General features: G+C 52.3%; 1 protein-coding gene across 2 annotated transcripts in view; it reads left to right on the forward strand.

Annotated features, from left to right (window-relative positions):
• The window catches only part of ESRRB (estrogen related receptor beta), a 176,697-nt gene that overhangs the window by 61,835 nt on the left and 89,114 nt on the right, over positions 1-25,748 (forward strand). The window contains exon 1 of one of the 2 annotated variants that reach the window (XM_070594145.1): positions 795-1,132. The exons of the other annotated variant lie outside the window; for it this stretch is intronic. Coding sequence (XP_070450246.1) covers positions 1,083-1,132 — 50 coding nt within the window. The 5' untranslated portion in view covers positions 795-1,082. Of the gene's footprint in view, positions 1-794; positions 1,133-25,748 lie in introns of those variants that run through there. 2 annotated transcript variants of the gene reach the window in all.

The raw sequence follows: 25,748 nt of genomic DNA on the forward strand, positions 1-25,748 counted from the left end.
GTGTATTTTGAAGTGTCTACTTGTGGGCCTCAAAGTGGATGTGGCAGGTAAGTTGGTTGTTTTAACCACGATTGTATTTTCCTAAGCAGACAGGAATTTATTGGCTTGTGTCTGTGTCCTGGGTACATTTCTGAGAGTTGCCAATGAAGAGAGCATCATTTTAGGCATCTAGAGAGCATTTTATAGACACATGCCCTGCGTCTGGCCATACGAGATTTAGAACAGGCTGGCCCAGGTGATGAGAGCTGGGAGGGGAATCTGTTCCTCTCCTGCTCTCTGACTGTGCCTCACCTACCGACCTGATCCTTTGCACTTTTGAGCACCAAACAGCATTTGAGGCTCTGAATTTCTAAGGAGCTGGGCTCTTCTCCCTGGTGTGAGAGTGGAGAAATGTGACTCATTTTTAATTTGTAAAACAGATCCTCCCAAAAGGCTGAAAGGTGAGTTTGCTAGGCCTGCTGTTAAAAGATGGGATGGGAGGTAGGGGCGGGGGGGGGGGGGGGGGGGGTGGGGGGGGGTGGGGGGGGTATGTAAGCGGCACATCTTTCAACCCCCGAGTCCCACCAGCCAGGTGGACACATTTTTTTTCTTTAATGGCGAGAAAGCAGGCTTGAGGCTTTACACCCCAGTCCTCCTACTCCTCAGGAGGTGGGGACCTCGCCTGAGCGTCTGCTTCCATTGAAGTCTCTCTGGCTTACCCCCCTCCCCCCACCCCAGCTCGATTCTGTCACTTTAAGTCCAGCCCCTGAGAGATAGCCAATAGGAGCCAAACCATACATCAGTCTCCCAGCCTTAAAGCTACAGTAGGGTTAGTGGGCTCCAAGTCTCTGGTGCCGGAGCCTCCTCCACGGCTTCCCATCCCCTCTGCCGCTCGGAGTGTGTGCCCGAGTGGGAGCGCCGGGCTGTGCGCGCGCGGCTCTCTGCCTCCCTCTCGCCCCGCCACGGCGCGTCCTCCCACTCTGCCCGCTCCCGCTCACTGTGCCCCTGCCCGGACTCGCACCTCGCCTGTGCCCTTCACTCGCTCTTCCGCGTGATTTCCCCGCCGCCTTTCTCCACCAACTGGGAATGCTAAAACGGGACTGATGGACGTGTCAGAACTCTGCATCCCGGACCCCCTCGGCTACCACAACCAGTAGGTGCTCTGGCTCTCGGTCGGTCGGTCTGTCCTTCTGCCTGTCCGGCTGTCTGTGTCCTGGGTGTCGCAGTTATTCTTCTAGGCATTCTTGAAGTGGCAGGGACGCCGGGGGCACTTGGGGGACGTCGGAGGGGGGAAGTCGTACACTTCCTGGGTCTCCTTCTCGGGGGTAAACCCGCTCTAACTTTTCCCGCACCCCTTTTACAAACCCTTACTTTTAGGTAAGAGCAGCACTGTCTCATTCACTCTTCCTTTATGATCTCCCCGGTGGCGAGAAAATATTTGAGTTTCTGTGGAATGGGGAGGAGCCAGCCCAGAACAGGTGCGGGAACATCGCAAAGATGCCCTGTCCCGTCCGAGAAAGCCTCCGCGCGGGCCCTTGGACTTTAATATTTTAACTTCCATACTGGGGACCAAATATGATGTTGGCAAGGCAGCGAAATCGGACGGGCGGCGCGGGTTCGGAAACTGCAGGCGGCCAGCGCTGCCTGCCCCGCGGTCCCAGTGGGGCGCCCCGAGGGCGCGCACGCGGCGTAGTGGACCCGAGGCGCCCAGGGGTGCGAGCGGCGCGGCCCGGGACGCACTGCGCCCCGCATGCCCTGCGAGGGGAGCCCGCATCCCGCCAGGAGTAGGGACAGCCGGCCGGGCGTTGCGGCGCAGGCAAAGTTGGTTCGCCGGTTTGAGGGACGCTGCGTCCGGCGGAACAGACGGACGCAATTTTCGTGCCCCGGGGCGTCTTTGCGCTCGCCTCCCGGGAACCTGGGGTTGTCTGAGGGGCGTGGGCCTGGGCGGTGGGCCGGGCTGCGCGACCGGATTCCCGGGAACCCGGGGGTCCCGGGCTTGGCCAGCGCGCCGAGCGCGCAGAGTGGGAAAGTGAGCACTGATCCCCCGAACGGCGAGCGGCTGCCCCGCGCGTCCAGCCCGGGCTCTCCTGGGTCCTGCTCTGGCCACCCGGGGTTTCCCTCCCAGGGCTCTCCGCGGTCGTCGCCCCACCTGCCCGGGTACCTGCCCGGGTCTCCCCTTGGGCGCTCCGTGTCCTGCCGCGCTCCGGGCTGGCATCCTGGCGTCGGGGTGTGGGCGCGCGCAGTGGCCCCTTGGAAAGCTTAAAATAATAATAAAATGAGAACTCTAGGTTCTCGCGGACCTGCTTAACTTAGTCCTCTTCTTCCTTCTCTTTTCTTCTGAAGCAAACTAAACTACCAAAGTCAGTGCTCGCTCCACCATCCTTTCATTTTTGTAACCCCCTCCCAAGAACCACGACATCTCTAAAATAGATGCTCGGGATAATGTGGGGTTCCAGGAAGTGTGCCTCACCGCCCCCCTCGCTGCGCAGACTACCTCCATCCTGGGGAGACCACGCGCAGAGAGAGGAGACAACTTCACAGCAGCGTTTCCTGTCGATGACCGGACTGTCCCAGCCTCCACGCTGACCTTTTTGGTTCTAGTTTTAGGATTTCCCTGGGCACAGGGTCCTTTAAGTGTCACCAGAATTTAGCCAGGAGTGTCGAAAGAAAGCGATTGGGTTGGGAGATGAGGGGAATCCTTAATTATAATGGATTCAGATTTCCATCAACTCTAAAAGTGGCTTCTCATTCTCTTTAAAGGTTACACTGATCCCCGCTTGTATGGCTGGTGGGGGTGGGGGTGGGGCCGTGCCATACGGTGCTCCCTCCTAAAGCGGGAGTGGGAGCCGCCAGAGAAACCTCCGGGCTGGGTAAGTGAGGCTGTGAACAATGTTTGATGCTTGTGGGGCATTTCCTCACATAAAATTACCAAGTATGACAAATATTGGATATTTAAATTATTTAGGCTCTCTCTCTTCAGAGGTGACTTCTTTAGTTGAGCTCGAAATATCTATGTATTTGTCCCTGGCTCAAATCATAGTCAATAAATATGAAAATTCGTGAGGGGAAGTACATCCTTTGATTATGTTGACCAGGAAAGCAAGGAGAGATGGAGGATTTAGCAGCTGGGTAATTCATCCAGTTGACGGCAACCCTGGCTTGAGTTTGAGGAGAAATATGGGCAAAGAGAGGATGTTAGGGAAGCAGTAGAGGGGAATGAGGGAGCCCAGGCCCGGGGGGTGGGGACTGTTTGAAGGGGGAATCATTTACTATGTAATATAAGCCTGACAGTAGTTTGGATTCCTTCCTCTTCCTGGTTTCTTTGTAAAGAATTAGCTTCTCCGTCCATGGGGCACAGGAGAAGCCAGAAATATACCCGCTAACTGCACTGGGGAGCTAACGATCCCGGTGAGATGCTATTTCTCAAATCCAAGGACCTGCTGGGCAGCAGCCCCGAGCCTGGGTGAGCTGGCCTCGTATACAGATGTGTGCTTCCCGGTGAGAGTTTGCATCTGCTGTGGTCCAGGTGCACAGAATTTCCAAAGACGAGCTTGTGGAGGTCAGAGGCTGGTGTCTTGGGGGAGGCATCTTTCTGACCTCAGCCCTGGGGCTTCATGACAAGTAGCTTTAGAGCCATTGGTGGCAAAGTAACAAGCAGGACTGAATTCTTTGGTTTGTTGGAAGGATAGGAGGATGAATCTGTTCATTACAGTGCTGATGTTTCTTGTGGAACATAACACACGAGTGGTTTAGTGTGCACAGTTTCTACCCATGTGGCTTAGTCGACATTCCTGGACTGGAGAAAACCCGAGGGCACAGGGCCCATAGTTCAGCGAGAAAGCACTTTCCAGCCTGACTTCTCACCTGCCAACATACAGAGAGCATGTTCTAAGCCTCTCGTGTTATTCTCACTTTCCCAGGTGAGAAATTAACACACACACACACACTCCTACCTTCCTACCTTTCTCTCCTTCATTTTCATTTTCCCGTAGCCAATTCTGTAGGTGACTCCATTACCATCTCTAATCAATATTTTATGTACATATATAATCAGCCAGAGTGGGAGGGAGAGTGCTGGCCTGCGTGTGCCTGTGTACAAATGTGTCCGTACCCAGAACCGTCTGGAGACCCTCAGTACAAAACCTGGGGAGCTGGGGGGGCTTGTCTGATGACCACTTCGCTGTTGTTAAAGAAACAAAGAACAAACTGTCCTGAAGGTAAAATGTGGGTTGACACGTAGGAAAAAATGCCACATGGTAATTCAGAATCGGTGACCCAGAGAAAACAAAGGGGGAAATTAATTTTTAATGGTACATTTAAAAATAAATCAGAGCGAGGACATTAGTCTTGGTTTTCCAAGGGAGGGGCTCTAGGAAATAAAGCTTTATGTGCCTGCCACTCTTCTGGAGGTGTGGGCCGCGTGGAAGAGGCTGGAGCGATAGGAGGGTGGACTTGTTCAGGCCCGAGAGCGATGAGCTAGGAGGAAACAGTGGGTCAATGTGGAGAGCCCTGGTCCTGGCCAAGGCCCTTTCCGGCTCAGTGAGATCCTGACATCAACTGGAAATTTCCTCTTGGAGCTTATTATTTCCCCAACTCCCTTCATTTTATAAACAATCCTCTATTTTACCAATAAGTAGGACATAGGAAAAGATGTTTCCTAAAAAAACATATGAAGAAACAACCAGGCCCACCAAACAGAAACCTTTTCCTTCTATTGATTTGGAGTGATCAATAAATATTCCATTTAGTCCGAGAGACTAGGGACAGAGGGGACTTTCGGGGAAAGTGCTGCGAGGGAAGTGGCAGTGACAGGCATTTCATGTCACAACCCTGCCTTCTCAGAGTGCTCTGGCCCCAGCGCAGGGACCCTTGTAACTTTGTCCTGTGTGCTTGATTTGTGTTCCTGATAATTGGGTATTTTGCCAAATGGTTTTTAAAGCTAATCTAAAGTCATTGGGAAAGTTTGTCTCCTTTTTCCATCCACTGCAAAATGCCTTGTTTCCTTTGAGCGCTTGGAAGTGGGAAGATCTAGACGAGTCTAGCAGGCCAAAGGAAGGGTGTGCGTGGGAGAGAGAGAGCCATCCAGAAGGCGTGTGCATTGCAGGCGGGCAACTGAGTCGACTGTGTGAAGGAGCAGGATTCCAAAGGAGCGAGAATTCAGAAGACAGATGAGAGACAGGATGCTCTTGACGTGGTTCTGCAGTGCCCTTCTCTACAACTTGTCTTCCCAGGTGCTTAAAATTATTTGTGGTTCTCATTTAAGGGAAAGGAAGAGCAGATATTTAGACCATAATCCACTCCTTCAAAGTAAGGCCCAGCCCACACCCTGAAGAACCCCTGCCACTGCCTTCCCACCCTGCCGCCGTCATCGGCCCTGTCCCTCCCTCCCTGAGACAGAGGCCCTCCAGATGCTCTTCCAGCTGGACCAAGAGTTCTGCCCAGAATTAGCCAGAACTCCTCACAGCTCCGCTGGGAGCTTCTGTCTTAGAGTCTGGTGGCTCTTGACTGACTGTTCCCGTGGGAGACTGCAGCAGGGCTTGAGTTCTCAACGTCTGATGTCCTTCGCAGCTCCTGGAGTTCCTAGAGGGTGCATGGGCCCGGAAGGGGGCTTCGAATGGAGGGTCCACAGACCATGCCAGGAAGCAGCGAAGGGCACAGCTCAAGTCTGGACTGGAACCAGACAAATCTGAGCCCACATCCTACCTGTTTGCCCTTGAGGCCATTCGCTGATTTCTAGGGATAAATCAAAGATCTTTTTGACACTGTAAGTACTGGTGACCCCCCACTGCGCTACGTCTCTGATAAGGTTCCCCTTTCTCACTCCCACTGCCTGCAGACCTCCGGGGAACCACCCTAGGCGTGGGCATTCCTTGGAGGAGGGACCCATATGCTTCCGCTGGCTCCAGTGTCCCCTGGTTTGGCTGGGGTGGCCTGGGGTGGGATTACATGCTGGTTGCCCCATCAGCTGGTATGGCCTGGTCCCTGTGGAGGGAGGTTGCGGTGTTTATAATTGCAAATGTAATTAGCAGACCAGCTCTGGGGGACTGCGATGCTCAACTTCTCTGTACATCACTGTGACCCCTGTGATGGCTGGCCGGCCAGATTAACCCTCACTGGGCCAGCCTGCCCTCTGCCTCTGCTGAGGCTGCTGACCTTCCACTGATAAGGGCAGGGCTGTCATGCATAACGGGTGGCAGAGCCAGACTCCTTCCTCCTAGGGGATGTCAGGGCAATGACTGGGAGAGGTCAGGAGTTGGGGGATTTCTTCCCTAGGCCACCGGACAAGTGACCCTTGCCTCTTGTCACAGTGTGACCCCGTGGGGAAGGCTGCTCTGGGGCATTTCCTCCCTCACTTTCCTGGCCACTCTGGAAGGACTTGATGGGAAGACCTTAGGTGCATGCTGATCTGTGGCTCCCGGGGCCTTGTTGGAGAAAGCAGGGCTCTAAAGGGGACCCATCATGACTTCCTGTGAGTGCTCCTGGGGCTCAGTGGGCAGGGGAAATGAGTGCTTGCTGGCTCCTGGCTTCTGCGGGAGTGTTCCACAGAGCTGGGCAGCTGTGGGCGGTCCCACTCTGGACGTGTGGAGAGGTCGGCCATAGGAGAGCACGGGCTTGATTTGTCTCTGGGAGCAGAGACCCCCAACAAACCACCCAACAAAAGACACCGAGAAACCACACAATTGGGGAAACATGGAGCTGCAGGGTCTTTTTTTCCCCCCCGTGAGTGTACTTGTCTCCCTGTCTAGAGCACCTTTCTGTACTGATCAGGACTAGAATAGAAAGGATCTTAACAGCACCTTTATTTATAAGCAATGGCTTAACGGAGCGGCAAGCCCTTTCCTGTTGCTGTTAATGCCTCTGTGGTAGGGGATATCTCTGAATCCCGAAACATGAGACGCCGCATCCGTTCCTCGGAGAGGTTCCACCGTGGAGGGGCTGTGTGCACACGTTTGAGAGTGTGTTACTGTGGCGTTCCCCTTTAAGACGGGAGTAACAGGGGGCAATGGGCTCTGCTATTTAAACACAGCCCCTGCTGCCTGCTTACCCCTTGCCTGGGCTGAGGTCAGGCCGTGGCCACATTCCAGTGGGGGCTGCCAAACCTTGGGGTTTTTCCATGGTGTGAAAGGGAACACAGAGGGACCCGAGCGCTGGCTGTCCCTGCAGCTAGCTGGAGGAGTTCAGTCTTTCTTAAGAGCCTCTCTTCAGTTTTCTGGCCTGGGCAGGGTTAGGCAGACCCCAGAAAGGGTGAGAAGGCAGTCCTGCCCTTCTCTGGGGTAACAGATGGCCCCTCTCAAAAGGAGCCTTTGGGCAATTCTGTCGCGGGTTCCCGACTTCTTCTCTCCCTGGATACAGCCATTGACAGTCTATAGCTTAAAGGGTCAAATGTTTTCTTAAGTCAGGGAAAATCATACTCGTTAATCTGCCCATGGGACTTTCAGCATGGAATCGGACAAGGTGTAAAAAGAATCTATTGGCTAAAGGTCTTTAATTCAGAGGTGGATGAGCTTGATTTAAAATAAACCCAAAACAGAAGTTGTCCTGGAGGTTAGAAACACAATCTTCATTTTGCTCTGCTCAACCTATGCATGGAGTCCCAAAGAAGTTTTTCTTCTTCTTCTTCTTCTTCTCTCTCTCTTTTTAAATTTCTCTCCTCTGTTCCTTAGGACTTGAAAATATTCTATCCAGTAGTGTCATCCAGCATCCTCGGCATTGAACCTTTTCTGGGAATGGTTTTCTGGATAATGTTATTTTATTTCTCAATGTCATTTCATCCAGAGGTCAAAAGGCAGTTAAACAAAGTCCGACAAGCTTTTGTTTTTATCTTCTGGTTTCAAATGTGATCAATTTTCATTTAAAACTATATCAGGGTCCTCTCCTGCCAATTACAGCCGCTGTCAGCCCCACGCCTGACCGTCGGTGTTTACTGAGACGCTGCGTTTAAAATTGCATGAATGTGAAGGGCCCCATTAGCGTCAAGCTTTCTATCCAGGAGACTCTGACTTTCAAAACTGGGAATACTGTTATTTTAACTTGGCTCTTTTTTTTTTAATTGCTTGAATTAACTTGAATTTATCAATTATTTTTTTTGTTGTTTTCTTATTAATTTTTAAAATTATTTTTACAAAGATTTATGTTTTTGGTATTTTTACCTGGTTTATATTTTTTAAAAAGATACACGGAAAAAGGTTTTTGAGCATCACCGGCCTTTTCATGTTCTTGGTTTCCGAAGGGCAAAGGACAAGGAAATACAGTGGTGAGGGAATGCTGTAGGGGGAGCATAGGGGGGTATAAAGGGTGATGTTTTAGTTGAGATTTCTCTGTCTTACAATTTAACATTTTCCTTTGTCTTCACTTATTTTTTTTCTCTATTTTCATTCCAGCATGCCCTAGTTTGACCTTGTCCTTTTCTCTCTCTCTCTCTGATTTTATATGTTTTGGAGGAAAGAGTGTAGGGTATGTGGGTCTGTGTGTGTCTACCTGAGCGTGCGTACATGTGTATATGCATGTGTGTGAGTGTGTGGGTGTGTTCGAGCTGTTTCTAGGGGATGAGCACGATTAGTTGGATGAAGTCCCAAAGTAGAGTGCCTGTTACTGGCCACGCTGTTCTGCTCCAGCCATCAATACTTTGATCCACTTCAATGGCCTGTTCACATGTTTCGGTGGAGATGACAAGGAAGAGACAGACCTCCTGTTTGTAGGCACATTCCAGGTTGGTTGTGCCTATTCCCCGAGGAACAAGGTGATAGGGACTGGAGGTGTGGGTGAGGGCATCAGGAAGCACTAAACTTTATTCAAAACCAATTTCTCTCTCTCTCTTCTCATCTCACTTGCGAGCGCTGTAAGCTCTAGTTTGGGATCTTGGTGAGGCAGAGGAAATGAGCTGGTCTGTGCTTTTGTTTTGGCCTTCCTGATCGATCAGGAGAAAACATTCCCTTTTGATGGTAAAACATGCCTTCAGCAGGCATGCAGAGCGCAGTATTTATCCTTTTCCTCTTAGTCTCCGTCTTTGTCATGTGTCTCTTGGGTGTGTTGACATTGTCTACCTAAGCAGTCAAGCTAACAAGCTTTGGCAGAAAGTACACCGCTTTTACAGATATAATAGCAATCACGCGATGTTGTAATAATTATAGCGGTCATAACAGCTTACAGCTTTTTCTTTCCTAAAAGCGCAAAGCAATTCTCATAACCAGTTTTCTCATGGTAACTGGATGAGGGTTGCTGTGTCTTGCCACTGAACAGGTTTTCCTGCAAACGTAAATGTGCAAAGGCTTCAGGTCTGCATGTCCGAATTCATCCAGGAGCTAAAACTGCCTGGTTTCTGAAATACGAACAGACGGGTAGAGGAGAATATGGTGTCAGCCACATGGACCCCCTGAGAAATGCTGGGTGTGTTGCCTGTGAACTCGGAGGGGAGAAATGTTTCTTGTAAAGGATGCTGTGTCAGGTCTGACCCCAGTGCCACCAGCTTCTGAGGCTCATGCCCATCAGCCTCTTGGGCCCCTCTTGTTCCTTGGTTTCTCTGGCCGCGATCTCAGGAGAGGTTTGCAGACCAAAGGCAGACAGAGGACAAGAGGGGTTAGGACTTGGCGCGTGTGAATAGCTGGGAAAAGAGCTGTGTGAAGACAGAAGCAAAGTCACCTGGCCACCCCTGGCTGCCTTCTCGGCTGTTCAGCTTCCCCGAGGCTGGTGTCCGCTGCTCCTGGGTACTTCAGCCTGCCCTCTGGGGGCAGAGATTAGAGGGAGGGCACAGGGAGCTGACCCCTCTGCATCCTGTGACCCCTCTTCTGACTCTTCATGCCGACTCCCAGACCTGGACCTGCTCATCTGCAGACTCTGCTCATCTGTGCATTACTTTTGAAATCGGCTCTGCCTTTGTTATTTTCTCTCTCATTCCTTTTTTTCTGTACATGTGCCTTGGAAAAAGGAGGCAGCCTAATACCCCAGCCTAATATAATAGGAGGCACCTCATATACCGGGCTCCCGTGGCTGGCTGCATTTTTTTCTATGTTAATATTCTTACTTGTGTTCTTACTCAATTTTTCTTCCTCCAAAAAAGAAAAAAAAAAAAAAACCAAACCTTTGGATAATTGATTATTAACTGATTTAACAACAAAACATCCAACCCCCGGGGAACCCCAGCAAGAGTCTGGCTGTGCCGCTCGGGTCGAGATCAGCTTTTTCCCCTCAATCGGTGAGAAACATTATAGCTTCAATTCCCTTGTTGGACCCGGAGTAAAAAATTAATTCATGAATAATAAAAACCAATCAGTCTTGTTGAGTTTAAGAAGGATTAGGAGAAAGGGTGTTTTTTCTTACAGAGAACATTTGGAATCTGCGTGTCATTGTCACCGAGTATTCCAGGTGGCTTGAGCGTGCCTTTATTCACAGCAAATGAGCTGTTTATTATCCTGAGGTGTAACGCATCTTCCTCAGTTGTAAGGCCAATTTACTGAAGACTGTTGTGGGTGTCCCACCCACTTCTCTCCCACAATCCCACACCCCAGGCCAGTGATAATTCACTGAAATTAAGACAGTTTCCCGTGTAAGTGGCACATAACCAAATAGCAACAGACCTGGCATTGCATTATGAATAAGCTGGTTTGTGGATGGGATAGAGTCCTTGGGTTTCCTCCCCTTTCTGCCTCCGGGAAGTAATTGACCAGAAATTTACATGCCTTTGCAAGAACCACAGAAATGAGACTTACAGATACATTTTTTGGTTTCCACTAATAGTACCTACCTCCCAGGGTTGTTGTGAAGATTCAACGGAAGTAATTCACAAGTGCCAGGCACAGAGTGGGTGTACACTGAATGTTCTGTGTTCTTAGTCATTCTTTGATGTTATCTGTTGGAAGTTAGTTTTCCTTCCTTTGACAGCCTCACAATGAGAATCCTCAGCAGTGAGATTGGGGTGCTTGAACTGATTACTTCATTTACTGTGATCAACGTGGCTTGGGTTTCCATATGTAACACAAGGGGATCAGAGAAGGAATTAGAATAGGAAATTTCCTTTGAATGGATCCCTAGATCCTCCGACCGTGGGTAGAGTTGCTCAATAAAATAGAGGACACCCCATTATTTGAATTTTAGATAAACAACAAATAATTTTTTTAGTATAAGTATGTCCCATGCAGTAATTGCTAAATCTGGCCACTCTATCTGTTGGTGTTTTTCTTAAACTGGTCTGATTAAGAAACACACATTTCCTTTATTTTTTCTGCTTTTGATGAAGCCCAAGAGAGTGACGATGTGTTTAGTTTTTTCAAGTTGTTTTTTAAATGACTGTCTTTAACTTTTTGCCCCTATTAACCCGTTAGGTTGGCGATGTCCTTGAAAGTTGGGTACAAGTGATTTCCGTGATCCAGATAGATTGATGGAGTTGCAATTAGGTAAATAAACCTGCTTAATGAGGTCTCGTAACATAGCACCCAGAGCACTGAGTTTTGCCTTAGGGAGAACAGGGTAAGCGGAGTCTCTTCCGGTACCTGTCTCTGCATGATGTTTCCCTGACAAGCAGGTTGAGGGGCTGGACTGCTGGAACCTGAGACCCCAGTAACCGGAAGCTACCCGTGCTGCACCTTGGAAGCCAAAACAGCGCCTCTCCCTGCCTTCCTACACAAGGGCAGGAGGCTGACTCCTTGGAGGCGTCCCCTAGGAGGCTGTGGGGGAAACCGCCCAAATCATGTTCAGTGGTGGAGTAGGGAGGACACGGGGCTGAACCTGAAACAGCCAGTTAGGAGCATGGAAGAACTGGGGCTCACCAGCGGGGGACCAGCGAACCCCAGCTTTTCTTCGCTCACCTCTCAGAGCAGCATAGTCTCCCAGCCCGGGTAAACACAACCATTGTTTTAAGCGAGGTCCCCTCACAGCCCAGAGTGTGGGAAATGGAAGAGCTCTAGAGCCCCCTACAGGCCCTCGATGGCACTGCACCTCTCGGGTGCCGGTCCCACCACGGAGCCTTCAGAAGGTGGGAAGGAGGGTGAGGATCCCAGTGTTTGGCAAGCCTTCGGAAACTCGGGGTCCTGGAGTGGGGAGCACTCCCGTTCGACTTCAGCAAGCAGCTCTGGTTTTGGAACTGCCTTTCGTGCTCCATGCTCTTTAGCACTGCAGCTGCCTCCTAGTGTGGTGTGCCAGCCTCCTCCCAACACACACATACATACACGTGCGCACACACATGCACACACACCGTGCTCAGTGCCGCAGTGGCTTGCCTGACCTGCAGAGAGGCCGGAAGGTGCTCAGGCCTCATTCAGTCTGAGAAAAGCCGCCCAGCTGCTGGGAATGCAGGAGCAACGCAGCCAGCACCGTTTTCAGAGCCCCATACCTGTGTTCAGATTCTCTTCCCCAAGACACCTAACTCCCCGGGGATCACTTTAGGGTTTGCTGGAGGAAAAGTTTTGGGGGAGATGAGAGAGCTAAAAATAAACCATAGGGTCAGAGGTGGGCAACTGTAATAATAGCAGTCATTGACATTTATTGAGCACTTACTGTATGCCGGGCTTTGCCCTGAGAACATTTCAGGTGTTAATTCATTGCTTCCTCACAACCACCCTGGGAAGTAGGTTCTATTATCCTCCCCGTGTCACAGGTAAAGAAACCGAGGTACAGGGATGTTAGGTCACTTGCCCGAGGTCACACAGCTGGCACAAGCCGGGATCTGCTCAGGGGCTGTCTGGCTGCGTGCCTGCACCGCTCACTTCCATGTTGTCTGTCACTCCTGCGTCTAGAATTTCAGCTTTCTAATCCCAGCTTTCAGAACACCCCTTCTTAGCTGCATGGGTCAGACACACAGGTCAAGTTTGGGGCGGAGGTGGAAGGGGAAGTTGGGCCCCCTGTCTTGTTCCTGAAAAGGCGGATGGGAGAGGTGGCACACTGAGTTGGGCCTCTGTCCCCCTCCGCCTGGGTCACTGGCACAGGGGACACTGGAGAAATGAACTTGTGGTGGCTCTAACCTTATCCTCCAAGGCCACAGCCAACCTCCAGGGGCCCCCGAGGGTCTGACCCCTGTCCTTCCTTCCTGGGAATCTGTCCTAGACGCACTTTGAGGCTGAATGCCTCTCTTTGCAGCCTGCATTGTTGCCCCTCGCATGCCCTGCCCCTGTGCTCTCATCGCTGCTCTCCAAGGACTCCTAGTCGGAATCTCAGGGTCCACTTGGATTCCCAGGGCTACCTCACGCCAGCACATGCAAAACAGGGCCGCAGCCTCGCCCTCCAAACCCGCTTCTCCCATGTCTCCCGTACCTCCCCCTCCCTTGACACAGGGCCCCCAGCCAAGATATGGAGCGTGTCTTCCCTCCTTCCTTTTCTCTTCATTGTCCAGTCCCCTCCTTGGTCTGCACAACTTTGACCTAAATATACATCTCAGATCTAGTCTTTCCTGTTCCTGCTGTTGCTTACCCTGCAACCCCTAGTCTGCCTGGCGAACTTCTATTTATCCTTTAAAACCCCACTCATGTTTCCCACTGTGGGTAAAGCCATCCGTGACCCCTCCCCGGGGGGAATTAATCTCTCTCTCTCTCGCAGCTGCAGTCCCGGACCCCTGACTGGTTGTAATCTGTTGGATTTGAATATATGCTTATCTTCTCCCACTAGATCCTGAGCCCCTACAGTGTAAGCTCATGTCTGTGTCCTCAGTGCCTAAGACAGTGCCTGGTACGGAGTAGATGTTTAATAAATGCTGGTGGAGCTAACTTGGGGAGATTGGAAGTGGGCGAAGGGGACTCCAGGGGCCATAAGAGGGAGAGGGGAGCCATGGAAGGGGCTGGTTTGTTGCGTCACTCATCAGTGGGGGCAGAGATGGCCGGCTACCCGGGCACCCGTGCCCTTCTCGGGGCAGTATGTGTAGTGTTGGAGGAAACTCGCTGGCTCCAGACTGAGTCTAAATCCTGGCCCCAGTGGTGTGCTGGAACCAGCTCAAACTGGCTTGGGAGAGCCGATCGATAAATTTTCAGGAATTTTGAGAGCTGATTGTTAAACACCACCATTATGAAAAATGAAATTCTCTAAACTTACAATTAAATACATTGTATTAAAAACAAAGGTATTAAGTCCTCAAAACTCATCACTTCCTAAGATCTTATTACCTTTATGTTCCTGAAGTAAATTTCCCTCTAATATGTCCGCACGGTTGAAATTCTGTGTGACAGTTTGTGACTGTCCATCTTTTCCCAGCTCTGTGCTCAGTGATGTCTCGTTCGTAGCTTGAAACTGGTGACGGTTGGAGTATTTACATCATGGGAATCGGCAAATGCTGCAGATCAGGACCCGCCCCCAGCCAGTTGTTGAACAGTTACCACCACACCACTGCCTGGCTGCTTCCTGTCCCCACTGTGTGACCCCGGATAAGTGACTTACTGTCTCTGTGCCTCAGATTTCTTATCTGCAGTGACGCCCCTCATTGCATTGCTGTAAAGATTAAAAACTGATAAACATGAAGTACTTAAAACAGAGACTGGTAGACAGTAAGTGCTCAATAAATATTGGCTCTTTTTAGTATTTCTTCCTCACTGCTCCATGCGCGCAGGCGCATCCCTGTCCGAATTCCATCCTTTCAGATGACCTCCCCAGGTAGGGGCATGTGAGTTTTACGCCTGGAGTGTCAGGTTGTTGCTTTTCCCTGCTGGCCCCTGGCCCCTGGGCTTTAACTGGAGTAGCTAAAAGCAGGAAACAGAGAGCACTCGTTTTCCAAGGGGAAGGGCCCTGGTGGAGAGGACTGTGCCCCAGGCCTGGGAGGAACTGGGACCACGGCAGCGGCCAACATGGCTGACCAGGCGAGGCAGGCGCCCGTGAGGTCAGGAGAGAAACGGAGCCGATGCTGAAAGCAGCCAAGCTTCAGGGTCAAGGGGGCTCTGTGGGTGGCTGCGCCGGGTCCCCAAGACCACGCGAGGGGGCAGCTCCTCTCCCGGGGAGTGCTGGGGAGTGCAGCCATGCCCGTGAAAGCAGGCCCTCTGGCTGTGGGAGTTGGGGGAATGTTCTGGACTGTTCGGAGTCAGCGCACATGCTGTGAACAGCTGGAGCTGGGGCTGCACTGGCTGTGCTGCAGTTGCTCGCGATGCCGCAGGAAAGTGGGACGTTGAGGGGATCTGGTCTGCAGAGCCCAGGAGAGGCCAGAGTGGCTCGGGCTCTGCTAGCTGCCTCTGTGGCAGTTCCCCAGGCCCCGGCCAACTGGCTCCCCAAGGAGGCCTGTGCACCTGTGGTCACCTGGGAGTTGCTTCAGGTTCAGACCTTTGGCTCAGGAAGCCCCGCGCGGCACAGGGACTCAGTTACGTAACTCCTAGGCCAGTGCAGCCCACTTGCAGTGGTAAGTGAACAGCAAGCCTCCAGCCACCAGGGAATGGCTAGGTCTGCACAGCTTCCCAGGCCTGAAGGTGCATCTCATCGCTGGGGTCTCATTTCATTCTTTGAATCCCTGGTCTGTAGAGAAATGCCCTTGCCAAGGAGACGGCAGCCTTGAGAATTAAACCCTCCTTCCCACCTCTATATGAGAGTTGTCTCTCCATCCTGAGCCCCTCAAGGGCGTGGGTCTGATTCATTTGTGAATCTGCAGCACACGGCCAGGCATGGAGGAGCCTTCAGTACATATGAAGTGAAAGCTTGGATATATTTTGAGAAAATTTGGGCATTGGGCTGAAATGCTGGTAAGCTACTTTTACAGTTGTACACGTTGTTCACTGACCAAGAGTGCCTAGTAGAGTGGGTAGGTGAGATCTGAGCCTAGTTTTTCTAATTCACACCAAGGCATACTTGGCAGGGAGGAGAAGGGCTGCGTATCCAAGGGGTTCAGGGTCTAGAGGGGGCTGGGGAGTCCCAGGCCCCGACTCCTGCACTGGGAGCAGGCCCCCTGACTAACATGTGCCCTGGTTCTCTAAAGGCCACTGTGTTTCTGTCTACCCAGCACCGTGCCTGCAGCCTGAATTTAGAGCTTGACAGCTCTTCGGAAGGCTTTCTGTTCTGCTCAGCTGCAGTTCTGAGTAGGTCCCCACAGCTCCCAGCAGGCACGGAGCCGGAGGGGCAGCCAGGCCCTGCTCTTGCTGCTGCAGATAATTCAGGATGCCCAGGGAGCGGACACATGCTGGGGCCCTGTGTTCCCAGACTCTAGGGGCCAGGGGGTGTGCGGGGGTGGGTAAGCCGGGGCCCTGGCCGGCAGGGGCACGCTGGAGGGAGGGAGTCACATGGTCCCTGGGCTCTTAGGGCCTCAGCAACTTGGAGGGGCCCTGCTGGAAGGGAGGGAACTGCTGAGATAGCGCTTGACTGGATGCTTGCAGGCTGGTCTCTCCATCTTTACAGTAATGCCTGAGTCGGGGTCCTGTCCCCGTTTTACAGCGGAGGAACCTGAGGTCCAGAGGGGTTGAGGGACTTGCCCAAGAGCCAGGATGCAAACCCAAGTCTGCGTGCAATAGCTCAGAATGCCGGGGGCCTCAAGAACCCCGCTCCTCTCACGGATCCCCGAGGATTCAGACCGACCCTCCCGACGTTTTTCCCTGCACGTTAACGTGGCCTCCAGCTGGACCTCTGAGCTGCCCCTGGGCTCAGGGAGGGCGCACACAGCACCTGGGAAGCGCATGTGGCGCACGAGGCTGCCGCCAGGTCCTCGTCCCGGGACAGCTGTGCAGAGGTCAGCGCGTCAGGAAGTGTGGATGTCGATGACTGTCTGTGCGCGGCTGAGGGAGGCGCCTCCCTTGCCGAGAGGGAAAGAGGACGGTGAAGGACAGGCCGTCCCTCGGGGCTCCCTGGCTCGGCTGCCCTGGACGGCATTGGCCTTGGTGGAGAACAGTGGCTTGAGAGGGGTCAGCGTGTTTCAGCCGAACTTGAGGCCTGTGGTCGGCACCTTGGAGCGTCTCCGGGCAGGTCTGTGGGGCAGGGATGTGCCGGAGGCCAGTTCCCTGCGTGTGGCCATCCAGCCCCGCAGAGAGGGAGGCCTGCTTCGATCTGTGTGTGCGGGGGCCAGGATCTACCAGGCCTGGGTGTGGAGTTTATCTCCCTCTCTATCCCGAGCCCCCCTGACTATACCTGACCAGCAGAGCAGCCCCAGGAGGAGACCCTGTACTCTTGACTTGCGGCAACAGTAGGGGACCTGCCCTGCCCTCCCCAGGGACAGACACCCTCAGCAGAAAGGCTCTCCTCGCCCTGGGAAGTGCCCCCAACTTGGCTCCATTAGCGGCCCCAACTGTGGTTGTGGCCATCAGTCTCGCTCGCCCCTCCTCCACCTCTCACAATCCCCTAAGTCTTTACCCGGCCAGGTACCTTCCAGTGGTAAGAGTAATAAACATAGTTTCAGGTGGTCTGGCAGTGGATCATTTTTTTGGGTCTGTAAATGTATTTACCTAAAAAGTTTTACATTTTACGACATCTAGATGTTGCATGAGAGATCTGTATCGCAAAGAAAAACGTTACCTAGCATCAGAGCATTCCCAGAAATTAGGGATCCGTGGCAGCCAAGCCATGTCTGTAGGGGAGCAGTGGTCAGGCCGGGAGGTGGGTCCCCTGGGCAGTGCCCATGTCGAGGGCGTAGCAGCTGTGGGCAGCTGCTTGTGGTGAGTGTGCAGTGTTTCCCAGCAGGGCCTGGGCCGGCAGCAGGTGCCTGCACAATCGGAATCCGAGGCCTCTCCGGGGGGACAGGTGGGCTCAGGCAAGGGGGCTCCATAGCAGCAGTCTTCCCACAGAGAGCGCTTTGGATTCTGGTCTATGCAGTAATTTCAGCTCCTGGCCATTCCCGTGAAGCCGGAGGTTGTGCCCATGACAGGCAGACTTGGCCACTCTGGGCTGACACCGTTTCTCTCCCATTCTGCAGCTCTGTTCTGTTACTCTGTCATGCTTTCTTCCTAGCCCTGCATTTCTGCCTCTGTCATGTTGGGCTGTTTGACTGTGCTTTTCTCTTCCTGCTGCTCATGACAGTAAGAATTGCTAACATCTGCTGCATGCCTACTATGAGCCAGGTGCTGTGCACAGTGCTACCTGTGGCCACGCACACCTCTTGCCTCCCTCTTCTTGTACCTTCTGTTCTAAAGGCTCACCCCTGGGAACCCCTGAGCGCCCTGCATGGCTGCAATGTGGGACTTCCTGCTTCCCAGAGGGAGAAGGCAGAATGTGCGGTTGGGGGAAGACCCAAGAGACTCATTGGCGCCTAAGCCCTCATTTTACAGGTGGGGAAACTGAGGCCCTGAGAGGATGAGGACCTGGTCTACCGTCCTGCAGCTCATGTGCAGCACAAAGCCCACGCACAGCCTCTTGATGGCCCCCAGCACTTTGTGATGCACTGCCTGTCCTTCTGGATGTAAATTCTCTCTGCCCTCAGCGCCAGTAAGGGCCTCCGTGGCCTCCTGGTCATGAGCACTTGAACTGTGAGCCTCGGGGCTGAGTAATGCAGACCACCAACTCCGGCCCACTGTCACACTGTGCGCCCGCCCCAGGCCAGGCAGAGAACCGAGGAGGGCTGGACAGACTGACATGGACAATTCTGATTTTTAAAAATCAAAGAATTAAGAGGGCTTCCATAGCTGGAGACTGGTAGGATGAAAGATGAGCTGATCGTCCCGGGCAAGGTGGCCTCATCTTCCTACGGTTCCTTGGCCAGCCGTCCCCTGATGCAGGCCTGTGGCCCCCTCCACGCTTCTCTCTCTGGGCCATCTCTTTAGGCTGTTCTCTGATCTTGGTGACCAAAGTGGAGACACAGTCAGGAGCTCCTCCCGCAGTGGGCCTGTGGAGGAGAAGATGGGAGATACTCGCTACATGACAGTAGGGACCATGTCCTCTGTCTGGCTCACATTGCCCTTCCTGGTGCCTTGCCCCATGGCTAGCAGGAAAATAAGAATGCATTGCCTTGCTGCCAAGCCTATGGGTACTTCCAGGCAGCCTCCTGGCTCCTGCAGCCCATGTCCAAGGTGGGCGCCTTACAGGTCATCCCTGATCTGAGGTCACTGTCAGGTTCTGGCAATATTGCCGTCTATATAAACATGGCTGGCTGAGCGGACGAGGCTAGAGAAGGGCTCTGTGGAGGAAGGAGAGAGAGCCTTTTCCTGACTCGTGACTCACACTAGATGGACAGGTGGGAATAAACACCTCCTGGGTGGTGTGATGGAGAGGGTGGGAGCTCAGGCGTCAGACAGGTCTGAATTCACCAGGCAACTCGGGGCCTCCCTTGCTGTGTAGCCTTGGGAAAGTCACGTAACCTCCCTGGGCCACACTGGCCTCATCTGAAAAGTGAGAATAATAATCTTTCCATTAGGGGTTGTGGGAAGATTTAATACAATAATGCTTGTAAAATGCTTGCACAGGGGCATTGTCAGGACCCACAGAGTCAGCTGTGCCCCAAGCATTCTCTGTAAACATTGCTGTGGTCATTAAAAGGAAAAGTGCAAGCTCATTTTAAAGTATTACTGAATTTAAAGTATTACTGAGTTTATTATGCATTTTTCCAGATAAAGAAGAATAAACGTACCAAGATTATGATAGGAGGATCAAGAAATGTTTTGGTACAAAAAGAGGCCACATAGGTCCCTATGGACTGACACCAAATACACATGGAGTTAAGTGGAAAAAAGCAGGTGACTGAACAGAATATATAGTAAAGTCACATTTATGGTTTTTAAAGTTCCAAATGTGGGGCATGTGCTTTGGAAACTTCTGGAAGGAGACACAAAAAGCTGTCCTTTGAGTTACCTCTGGGGAATCTGCTCGGGAATCCTGGAACTGGGAGCAATTTTTCCTTTTGACTTCACCCTTTTGGTTGTCTGTATGTATTCTGTAAGGAAAACAATTTGAATTGAAAAGCTAAGGAAGTCAGAGCATGCGAGCGAACAAACTCTTTTAAGAAAGACATCAAAATAAGAGAGCCCTTCTTCAAACTTGGAAGCCAGTGCTCTGGACGGATGGACTTCCAGAAACGGGGTTCTGTCCTTGCCCCGGCTCCCCACCGCCTGCTCCCCCTTGTCCCCTGCATCCTCAGCAAGCCCAGTGGTACCGCTACCAGCAGCAGCCACAAAGGCAAACCCGGGTTGGGGGTTAGCTCTCAGGCTGGGCTCCCAGTGGTGTCGCTGATGGTGGACCAGGCAGCTGGGCCCTAGCTGGGTTGGCAAGGGCTGGCCCCTCCACCAGATCCTTTCTATACTTCACGCCTCACAGAGCCACGCTGAGGGAGTCGCTCGAGGATCGTGACTAGATGAGTGGGCGGCTGCCCCCTGCCTAGGAGACCATTAATCTTGTGGCTCAGCGGCGTCTCGTCCCCCCACCCCAGCCGCCCTGGCACGGACTGATGCGGGAAAGGACATGAAAGGGGCCCTGGGCTTCTCTCCATGGTGAACCATGACCCTGGAAAATACCATCTGGCTTTTCTGTGTGTCTTCTGACACCAACTCCCCGGGTCGGGACACATCAAAGAGAGCTGTGTCTGGTGACATTTCTCATTGTTATTCCTTTGGCAGGGCCTTCGGATTCAAGGTCACAGGTAGACACACGCCTCCAGAGGCTGCCTGTGGGGCCTGGGGCCTCCCTATCCTGGGGATGCCTCAGGAGGGGCTTGCAGAGGGTGCCACGGGACGGCCGGAAGGGCGAGGCCCTGGTCACTGCACCGGCTGGCCAGTCCCACTGGGCCGGGCCGGGCCGCAGAACCGCCTGGTGCTGCCAGCTCTGCATTTCCTTCCCCGCAGTCTGACTCTTCCCACACGAAATAGCCAGAGTGCCAGGTACGCCATCCGGGTGTCAGCAAATGTGTAGAGTTTGACCTTGGCCCTAGGAATCTCAGTTTTAGTCTCAGATCCACGTTTTCCTTTAGAAGGTGGAGGTCGCTGACTTCAGAGTAACTCCGAAAGAGAATTTATTTGCGGTAAAGGAGTTTTGCGCAGTGAAGAGGGTCTTTGATTAGCGTAGATGTTTAGTTCTCAGATGTGGGCTACTTTCTGAGCAGTGAGTCCTCCATCGCTAGACATATGTAAGTAGAAAGAGGACTTGTTTGGAATGTTACAGAGCATACAACATCGGGGGGGGGGGGTGGGTAGAGCTCTCTGTTGTGCACACTGCCCCTTTGGAATAAACCCTGCATCTCATTTCACTGGGGAGCAGATGGGGGGCCTGGGCGAGCCTGCATTGAACATCATCTCATGTTTGTACTTCTGACCTTTCCAATGTGGGGCAGTGCCTCCAGAGCCAGCTTGCACTTGTTGGAAAATTGGTTCAATAACCCTAAGAGCTGACACATGTCCACGTGTTTACTCTCTGCCAGGCACAGCACTGCATGCTGTTACCTATTTTTTTTTTTGTCTTTGAATCTCAACTGTACTGCAAAGTAGGCACATATAGTTCCCTCATTTTATGGATGAGAAGGTGGGGGCTCAGAGAGGTTGAGTAACATCCCCAGAGTCACAGAGCTAATAAAAGGCAAAGCTCAGATTTGAACCCTGATCTGCCTAGAGGCGGTGTGTCTTTGTGGTGTGTCTCTGCTGGACACTCCTGGAAAATAGTTCCCCTGTATCTTTCCATCTGTTTGTTAGAAACTGTTCGGTTCTCCTTTTGCCATTGTTTACTCCATCATTCAGAGGCAGTCAAGAAACTGGGTGGCCTCTGTTCTGCTGCTTCCCATCTTGGCAGGTGCAGTGGGTGGAGGAGGCTGGGGCCGCAGGGGAGGGATCTGAGCAGAGGGCTCTCAGAGGCGCTACCCTAGGCAGCGAGGAGCTTCCATCGGGCTGGGGGATTGGTCGCTGTCGGGCCTCTCATTCAGGGTCAGCCTTTCCAGGCGCCAGCTACCCAAGGTGGTCCAGCTGGTCACAGTGCAGTCGGTCTCTCCTCGCGGCCAGCCTGACTCCCCATCTCCATCTTGCCACCACCATCATATCCAGTTCAGCCTCTGCTGTTTTGTTGAGGGGCTGGAGGGGGAACAGAAAGGATGCACTTGCATGGGTGGGTTAGGGATTATTCTAATCTCCTTTTCCGTATGGAGACCCTCAGGCCACAGAGTGCCATGTTGGAGTCAGTAAGCTGGGGACCGAAGTTACCCACCAGGCCCCTCTGTGTCTCCTGGCTCCAGTCTGCCTTCTTTGCAAATGAGTCCAAACAGGAGATGCTGATCATCTGGGAGGACATGGCCACGCGGCTGTGTGCAAGGGGAGGAGGCTGGGTGGTTTGTTGGCTGGCTGGTGGATTTTTTTAAATCGGTGCACACATCTTTACTTAAACAGATGGAGTGCTTTGGACTGATCCAACAGGAAGCTCCCTGTGGTGGAGTCTGAGGTCCTAGTGTAACCCGTTGGTGGATCTGTGATCTTAGACAAGTCATTGAGCCTTCGAGCCTCCGTTTTCTCACCTGCGTAATGGGGATAAAGCAGCGCAGCTCACTGGGGACCTGTGAGGCTCAGGCGAAGTCAGTCCCCAACAGCAGTGAGATCTGCCTCCCTGGGAGGCGTGTTTCAGCAGGGCCTCCGTCCGCTCCATCATCGTCTCTGAATGTGCTCGCTGGGGGCGAATCTTCCTCCTCTGGGGATGGGTTTAATTTTTAATGCAGCCAAGGTCGTTTGGAGGTAAGCGGAGGGAATTAGCTGGGTGACAATGCTGAGCAAAGCGATTTTTGATTACAAAGAAAAACGAGGATGTGACTCTATTTCTCAGATAATCTGGCTCAAACGTTAGTTCCCAAGAGGAGTTCCACAATGCTTTGACCAGACACAGCATCACTGGGAAGAGATGCCCAAGGTGACCACGTCGAAGGGGACAGCACTCACCAGGGTATCTAAATATTGGCCAGTCACAATTGGGCTCCTGACTTCACAGTCACACCCCGCTGCTCCTGACCGGCTGCCGCTGCTTCATGCAGCAAGCTTGGTGGGAGCTCCTGTAGGTATCCAGGGAACTTGGGTAACTATGGCAGCCACGGGTCAGGCTTGGTCTCTGTTCCGTGCAGAATTAGTAACGGCCCAGCAAGGTGCCTATAACTGTCTCATGTTACCAGCCAAACCTGCAAATTACCCAGCAGAGCCCACGCTGCTTTGGCCATGAGGGCCAGATGAGCTGGAGTGTAGCTGGAGGCAAAAGGGAAGGAGGACCCACACCCCCCTCCCAACCCCGGGTACATCATTTGCTTTTGAGAATTAGCCTGGCAGTGGGAGCCCTGGAAGTGGGCACTTAATTCCCCTTTTCTTGTAGGGCCATGCCCTGGCACTTTGCTTCTTGGAAAACTTCTGGAGAAACCATCCTGGGAAAGGTGGAGATTAGAAGTTTGGTTTTTCGTTTTTTTAATTTGCAGGGAAGGATTCGCTCTGAGCTAACATCTGTTGCCAATCTTCCTTTTTTTTTTTCTTCTCCCCAAAGCCCCAGTTCAAAGTTGTATATCCTAGTTGTAAGTCCTTCTAGTTCTTCTATATGAGCCGCCACCACAGCATGGCTACTGACAGACGGGCAGTGTGGTTCCATGACCCGGAACCGAACCTGGGCTGCCAAAGGGGTGAGGGTACCGAACCTTAACCACTAGGCCGTCAGGGCTGGCTTTAGAAGTTTTGAGTAAGAAAAGAGCAAGCCAAGAGAATAATCTGGAGAGAGAGGTGAAGCAGGGGGCCGGAAAACTCTGAATAGCGGCAGGTGGGCCTCAGATGCTGGTCTGAAGACTGTTAGAGATTAGAACAAAGTGAGGAGAGTAGAGCTCACGGGGAGCCTTCCAGAAGTGCTCTCTTCTGGTGGAAGATGGTCCCCTGTTCTGAGATTACAGCCTTCCTCATTTCGGGTGTTAACGTAGCTTTTCTTTTATGAAATGATGGTTATACTAGGTGCTTCTTTTGTCTTTAATGTTCGTACTTGACAAAATAGTCAACCTTGTATTCGTTCCCAAGTTTAGTGGTGGTGGGGTAGAGTGGGGTTTATCCTCTGCAATTGAAAGATGGAGAACCATTTGGTCTAGAACCCAGAACCCAGGTGTCCTCAAGCTGGGCCACAGGCTCTGTAGGGAGCCTGAGGACAGGAAGTGCAGGCACGGGAAACAAGTGTCCCCACCTGCTGTCCTTCAAGGAGGGGCTCCGTCCACCCAGGGTTCTCTTCCTCCATGGAGTTCTGCTCTCTGTGCTGTTCAGAGGGCAGCTGAGTTGATGTTTCAGAGAGAGAATTGTCTGCTTTTGCAGAGCACCTCAGAGAGCATGGTCTCACCCTCCCTGGATTCCGCCCTGAGCTCTGGCCTCCCACAGGGAGTCGCCAGCCGGGTGATGTCTGAGAAGGACGGCGCAAGGCTCCGGTTACCCTTTGTGGTGACTGCAGTTCAGGGCCTGGCCATTGCTGAGGCCGGCACAGCCCCAGAGACTCACAGAGGAGGAGAGAGCCAAGAAAAGTCCTAAGCTCCTTGTGGCAACGGAGAAGGGAACCAAAAAGTCAAATTGGAAACAGACAAGGAATTGCCATTCGTGAAAGAGTAGGCCTTCTGAATCCTCATTCCAGTCTTTTCCATTTGGAAGACTTCAGGTTAAAGAGACCCTGGTCGGTGGGGACCACAGGATACGTTACTTGAGAGAGCACCTGGGGTTTAGGCTGGGGGGGGGGGTCTCCATTTCCTGGGCAGTTGGTGGGAGCAGAGGCCTACAGCCCTCTTAGCTTCTCACCCTCAGTGGCAGCATCCCTGAAGCATTCGTGGACTTTAAGGACCTCATGATGCTCTCCAGGGGAGAAAGGTTTCTGTGATTGTATTAGGCAGGGTTCTCCAGAGAAACAGAACAAATAGGATACACACACACACATAGAAAGAGATTTTAAGGACTTGGCTCATGCAATTACCGATGCTAACAAGTCTCATGACCTGCAGGGTGAGTCAGCAGGTCCAAAGGCCTGAGACCCAGGAGAGCCGATGGTGCAGTTCCAGTCCAAAGGCCGGCAGGCTTGAGACCCGGGAAGAGCTGATGTTTCAGTTTGAGTCCGAAAGCAGGAACAAGCTGACGTCCCAGTTTGAAGGCACTCAGGCAGGAGGAATTCTGTCTTACTTGAGAAAGGGTTGCCCTTTTTGTTTTATTCAGGCCCTCAACTGATTGGATGAGGCCCACCCACATTAGGGAGAGCAATCTGCTTTGTTCAGTCTACCAATTTAAATGTTAATCTCATCCGGAAACACCCTCACAGGAACAGCCAGAACAATGTTTGGCCAAAGGTCTGGACACATCGTGGCCCAGTCAAGTTGATATGTAAAATTAACCATTACGATGACTTCGGGAGACAGTATACTGTAACCCTGTCTTGGACCTTCCAGTGCATGTTAGTTATTAAAAGTTCTGAGAAGTTCTGCAGTAAAGAAACCTATTTGACTTGTTCCTTACTTATTTGACAGTGGTACTTTTTTGTGAGTACGGGGGGGATGTGGGGAAGGGGCAAGATGTCTGTTAAAATCCCGTGGAACTGGATTCTGTGGCCCATACGTTGGGAAACACTGCCCTGGAGACATCACATTAGACACGACTGGTCCTCAGAAAAGCCTCTGCCATAAGCTGCATCCTGGCAGAGACTTGATTTTGGCTTCTTGGGCATCTCCTCCCTGCTCTCTGCTGGGCCACGTCGGCTACGAGAAGGTGGCCTGTCCGTGGCCGGGGCTGTTGGGCGTGTTGAAGCTTCCACACACTGTCCTGCTCAGACTGCACCCAAAAGTAGAGGCACGCGCGAGAGAACTCTGAAAGTTCTTAATTAGGGGCATTTACTGGGTGCTTGCTCAGTGCTAAGGGCTTTATATGCATGATCGCATGTGATCTTTCCAATCACCCTTGGAGTTAGGGACTGGTGTCTCATTTTTTGTTGTTTTGTTAGTGGTGTCGAGTGGATTC

The sequence above is a fragment of the Equus przewalskii genome, chromosome 25 (assembly GCF_037783145.1).
Source record: "Equus przewalskii isolate Varuska chromosome 25, EquPr2, whole genome shotgun sequence".
Lineage (NCBI taxonomy): Eukaryota > Metazoa > Chordata > Mammalia > Perissodactyla > Equidae > Equus > Equus przewalskii.